This window comes from Phoxinus phoxinus (genome assembly GCF_949152265.1).
Source record: "Phoxinus phoxinus genome assembly, chromosome: 2".
Taxonomy (NCBI): Eukaryota; Metazoa; Chordata; class Actinopteri; order Cypriniformes; family Leuciscidae; genus Phoxinus; species Phoxinus phoxinus.
The window spans coordinates 17,846,488-17,852,308 of record NC_136877.1 but is presented as its reverse complement, the minus strand read 5'-3'; the positions used below and the strand labels follow the sequence as shown (position 1 = coordinate 17,852,308).

The 5,821-nt window shown below is 35.9% G+C and overlaps 1 protein-coding gene across 1 annotated transcript; it reads left to right on the top strand.

Moving 5' to 3' along the window:
- The first annotated feature begins 94 nt into the window (after window positions 1-94).
- LOC306992298 (bolA-like protein 2) lies at window positions 95-4,523 on the top strand. The gene is made up of 3 exons (XM_079601000.1): window positions 95-279; window positions 453-550; window positions 4,161-4,523. Exons 1-3 carry the CDS (start codon window positions 217-219, stop codon window positions 4,258-4,260), a joined length of 261 nt encoding a protein of 86 aa, XP_079457126.1. The 5' UTR covers window positions 95-216; the 3' UTR covers window positions 4,261-4,523.
- The last annotated feature ends 1,298 nt before the right edge of the window (window positions 4,524-5,821 follow it).

Below are 5,821 nucleotides of genomic sequence, written 5' to 3'. Positions count from 1 at the left end.
CTGGTAAAAACTTTGATAAATGGATTGGTCATTTCTTTTTAAGAGGCGTGGCCTAACATTCACAAATGGGTGTTTTTATTACTAAGCTCCTCCTTTCAGAGGCATACCGGTAGTTAGAAGAGATCGACGCTGTCTACTGTACGTTGTTGACATCATTAACCTCAGCGTTTATAAAAACGTAGTCGTCACTAAAGCTTATACTTTATCCCAGGAAATATGTCAGTCACCCCAGATCTGATTCGTGAAAAACTGATCGCGGAGATTGGTGCGATACACGTGGTATGTAAGAATAACTGCGCAGCCAGATGAAGCTGGAATCAAAACGAATTACAGATCATACAATGTACATGTGCGATATAAAACAGGCAGCGGTTGCTTTTTCACATTTCACTAGTTAATTAACGAGACTACGTAAACTCTGTGCATTTATTCCGAATCCGTTTTTCTTTCAGGATGTAGAAGACACGTCTCCCAATAGATGTGCTGCCAGTTTTAAAGTTCTTGTTGTATCCCCTCAGTTTGAAGGAAAAGCATTGTTGCAGAGACACAGGTGAGTTACTTCTTCTGCTCACGATTCCTTTGGACTACTAGAGAATCATTCATCCATGGAAAATTCAAAAGACTGAAACCACTAGTAAAAGTGCTTCTGTTTTTCTCCTTTCTTAGTTGTTCATTTTTAATGTTCGCGTTATAATCTTAATTTCAGTTTGAAATTTGAAAATAAAATGTCCCCCATTCGCTTTAAGGACAGAAGAACTACAGCTGCATGAACTCCACAAGTTTGTGTAGCCTATAATGATCATGATTTGTGAATGATCCAAAGAGCATCTTGTGCATCAGTGACTGTTTCTGTTTGTTCACATGATCAATGTCACAAATGTACATGATATTAGTAACTCAGAGGTACAGAATCGTGTTTCTTATTCATTTTATAATACTGTAACTTGTGTTTGTTTTAATCGAAATCCTAGTTTTAATTAAAGTCCCCCTGCTTTGTAGTTTTAAAAATTAAAGCGCATCTTTTTTTATTTATTATATATTTATGATCTATTCCTGTGAATAAAAAAAAAACTTCATGCCTTTAAATAGATTGAAGGCTTGCTTCATTTGGGAAACACGGAGCCACGAATATGCATAATTAAGTCCCCGCCTCCACTCACTCACACCAGCTCAGAATACTTCATCCACTCGGTCAACGCTGCACAATGGCAAGTGGAAGTGGTTTAATTCAGCCATAAATGTTTGAACCAGAAACTGATTCAGAAGAAGTGGAAGAGTTAAATTATACAGGTTCGAATACAAGTTGATGTATCAGAATGGTCATTTTATGTATCGCTCTCTACAACGTCGGACACATAACGGTAATAAAAAATAAACAATACTGCAGTTTTAAGGAGAAAAATGTTGTTGACTTAAGAATGTGTGCACCTGATTTGTTTAAAGCATATTAAAAACACCACATAGACATATAAACAACATTTAAAACTTGATTTTTACCGCAGGGGGTCTTTACATTTTTGATCCCAGATTTTTTTTTGGACCTATCTTTACAAACTAATATAAAAAGTTAAACGTGTGCACATGATTAATGCCTGTTGTTTCATTTATTTATGAACAAAAATGTCTAATCACTATGTGAATTTCATCTCTCAAATTAAAGATGCAGTAAGTGATTTCTGAGAAACATTGTTGAACACGAACCAAACAAATCAACTCAAGCAAACACATTTCATTGCTCCACCCCCAAAATGCACAAAATATGCAATACAAGAGTGGATGTCTCTTTATAGTAACTGAAGTACATAATAACGAAAAATAAAGAACGACAAGGATGAGCAAAAAATTAACAAACAGTACAAGCAAGAGTTTGCTGTTAGTTGCCAGCAGTACACCAGCTCTAGACAAACAATGACACTCAAAACTGTCCTGTTACTAGGGGTCTAGAATCGTTTAGTCTTGCCTATAGTCGAATCGTTTGGGGAGGGGGCGGGGCTTTAACATTTAAAGCAATGTACAGAACATCACACAAAGATATAGAAGAAAATGTATAAAAACATTTGGATCAATAAAATTAAGAAATAACACAATGCAGACAGGATTTGCATTTCACATGCAAATCAAATTAAATCCGCTGAATTGCCTGTGCGAGCAGGCTCTTAAGTACAGCGCAACATCGATGCACCGATAAATAATCAACAATTAATTTACATAATTCAATTTGATTTACATTTATTCAGTGATCAATGAATAAAATAAAAATGAAGAAATTATTTAAATAACAAAAGTATAGCCAGAATTGTCAACTTTATTTTTTTAATTGAAGAAATAACAATAAACGCTAAACTGGAGTGGCAGTATTTTTAGCTAAACGTATGTTCAACAGCAGCACCCACAAATCAAATTAGAACTGGCTGAAATGTTTTGAAATCACTTGTACCCTTCCTGATCGAAGAAAAAAATATTTTTTTTCATGTTTTTAAAACGTTTAATGTCCTAAGAATCATATTAAAAGATCAAATTCTGTACACATCTTATTAATAAAGTATACTATATAGCCTAAAGAAAAGCAGATGAGCCCAGAATATGAACGCAGCGCGTTTAATTACACGTGAAGCATTTTCCTCCCATTGAAATCCGTTATTATAAAGAAAATGCTTAACGTGACTTTCTATAGGAGGAACGCTTTGCGTTCATATTCTGGGTTCATCTGCTTATCTGCACATAGAATGGTTTCTTATGTGTGTACTGTGTATGTGTGTACATACTTTAAGCCATGTAAAAGTGCCCTTTAAGTTTTTTAAAAGCTTTTTTCACGTTAAGCGTTTTAGAATGTCCCGATGAAAACCAACATGTTCATGTTGGCCGGCACAAGTGCGATCATGGTTTTCCTGATGCCTTGGAGAATATCCTTTTTGATTGTGTGCATCCACACTTTAGATTTTCTTATCCCAGACATTGTTAAAGATGATAAAATCCCTGCCGCCAAGACGCTCCTCTGTCGGTCACGGATGGAAAAGTGAAACTTAAATCTGCCACGGGGTGTTTGGATTTATTTGCGCACGTTCTATTTATTAAAAGCTTCTTTCTTTGCACATTTTTATTTACAGCATTATCATAATAGGCTTTATATTAACGCATTGACAGAAAGTTCTATGTGAAATCACAAATCATACATTGAGCACCCCCATATAATCAAAAATTGCATGATACTCGTTTCACAACACCTCTGCGAAGATTAGACTGTGAGATTGGTAGTCGAATCAGGTTCCTCCTATCGGATCTTGGACTACTCAAAACCAATGTTACTCACATATAGAGCAGAAACAACGTTGGCGTCCGTTTTCAGGCCACCCGTTTAGCTCTCTCCAGCACAGAAAAACGTTTCTAATATTAACGCCGGTCCTAAAGCTCTTACCTGATCATAACCTTTCTTTTCCCAGTGACCTATTCCTCTTTTGTAATGTCTCTCAGCCATCTCTCTTTCTACAGTCTTTCTTCAAATCTCCCTCTTGCTCACTCTCTCTCTTCCCCCATTATGAGTGTTTACACCCCTACTTCTGATCGGCTACAAGTGTACTGTGGTGCTCTGTTCGATCCACTTTCAACTCTGTTCCTTAGAAATCACTTACTGCACCTTTAACAGTAAATTATTTGCAGTGCAGTCAATTTAACACAATATAGAAGGGCCGTTGTAAAAGAAAGATCAGTTAATGTTGACATTTGTTGATAATATTAACATAAATAAATGTGGCCCTTGTCATTTAATCACTCATTTTATTGATATGCGGCAAGCAGGTTGCATTTCATATCAGTAGTGGATATTGCCATTTAAGAAAACAATTGGCATGCTGTTTCAGCCAAGTACCGAACACCTGAAAATGGAAATAAAAATGGTTTGATGGAATCAATGATGCTGTCAGTGGAGAGTGTTGTGCAAAGGTCATGTGTCCCAGCTGTCTGAGAGTGCCTCAGACACGGATGTGCAGGCTTAGCAGAACGATCTGGCTCTTTTTACAGGACCAAGTCATGTGGAAGAGTATTGTCTTTAGAGAGGATGGATCCGTGGAGGCAAGCTGTGAGGAACAGGCATGCTGGGATCAATAGACTTACTGACCTCATGTGATGTTTTTCTAAATGTCTGTGTTTATGTTTGTTGTTAGGCTGGTGAATAATTGTCTTGCCGAGGAGCTGAAAGAGATCCATGCATTCGAGCAGAAAACGTTGACACCAGAGCAGTGGGAGAAACAGAAAGCACAATGACACGTACAGACACGCTCAAAACTCATTCACGCAGCCATCAAATAAAACCGCAGGGACTTTTTCATTTGTTGATACTTCCATTATTCCCCTCAAAGTATAATCATACCAATGTAATGGAAATCAGTTATGTATTTATGAAGTGATTATGCTTCAAATCTGTGTCACTTATGCAAAACACCTCACAAATGATTGAAATGCATTATGTGCTATACAAGGGATCTTTGAAATGTAGTTTGCTGACAATAAAGAACATTTCTGAACAGAATTTGTAGGTTGTTGTCAGTTTGTTCATTTTCATTTCTATCTTTGAGTGAAAGCTGCCTAAGGTTTAGACTTTTAAGGATGGCTCATACAGAATGTTTCGATTTAGAAAATATGGCCACCAACAAATCACTCGATACTGTTAATTTCACTTTGCTTTTGAAATCTAAAAAAAATCAAAACTATTTTCATAATCCCTTAGCATCTGTATTTCCCCATTAGCTTTACTGACAGCAGAACTCCAGCTGCATGAACTCCACAATTTTGTGTAGCCTACAACCTGATGATCATGATTTGAGAATGATCCAAAGAGCATCTTGTGCTTCAGTGGAGGGACATCTGACTGTTTACAGGAGTCACATGAACAAAGTACATATGATATTAGTAACTGAGATAGACCCTTATTTCTTAATTTTGTCATATTTTTAGTTTGATTTAATTACGATTTATTAAACTTTGTGGACATTTTCAAGTTACATTAGTTACATTTCTATAATTTTGTATTTTTGGAGTGAAAGCTGCCAAAGGTTTAAACTTTAAAGGATTGCTCGGACAGAATGTTTTGATACGGAAAATATGGCCACCAATTTCACTAAAAAAAACAAAACCTAATATATATATAAAAGTTCACTTTAAAAGCTCTGAAATCTAAAAACTACATTAGTGTTTTGATTATTTACCTCAGTTCAGCTGGAATTTACCAAAGTAACGCATTTATCCTGTCAGAACATAAATGAATGCTGACCACAGCAAACACTATTTTCAACATACAACTGATATTTCAGTGTGTTCCTCACACAAAGACACATACTTTTAAGTGCATGTTCCCATCAACTTTCACTGTATCAAAAATGACAACATGAACATTTTTCAAAACTGCTCCTTTTTTGTCCCACAGAGCAAAGTAAATAATTTGAGTGTAAAATAATGTGAGGGTGAGGAAATGATGACAGCTTTTTAACTTTTAGTTGAACTATCCCGAGGCTCCCTGTTCTCCACATTTTATAAGTTGGACAAATACCATTGAGAACCAAGGACAAATTATGATTATTGCAACGAATAACCTTTGAAGCGCATGATAACGAAGTCTTACAATACAAAGGCAATTAATGCACACTTTAAGTGCTTTCCAAACATAAAAATATGCTTTGGTTATTAATATGGAAACCTGTCATTGATTCAGGAATAGACATAACCTCTTATGTTCAGACGGATATAACGTGTGATTAATGACAGCATTGCAAGAGCAAATGTTTTATTCATGAAGCTAAAAGCATGTACGATTTGTGGTGAAGCTGAA

What these genes read in the sequence shown, in the direction of transcription:
- LOC306992298 (XM_079601000.1), top strand. Translation starts at nt 217, where the DNA reads ATGTCAGTCACCCCAGATCTGATTCGTGAAAAACTGATCGCGGAGATT. An exon ending in AGATTGGTGCGATACACGTG is followed by an intron (nt 280 to 452) that starts GTATGTAAGAAT and finishes TTTTTCTTTCAG; the next exon opens with GATGTAGAAGACACGTCTCC. An exon ending in GCATTGTTGCAGAGACACAG is followed by an intron (nt 551 to 4,160) that starts GTGAGTTACTTC and finishes GTTTGTTGTTAG; the next exon opens with GCTGGTGAATAATTGTCTTG.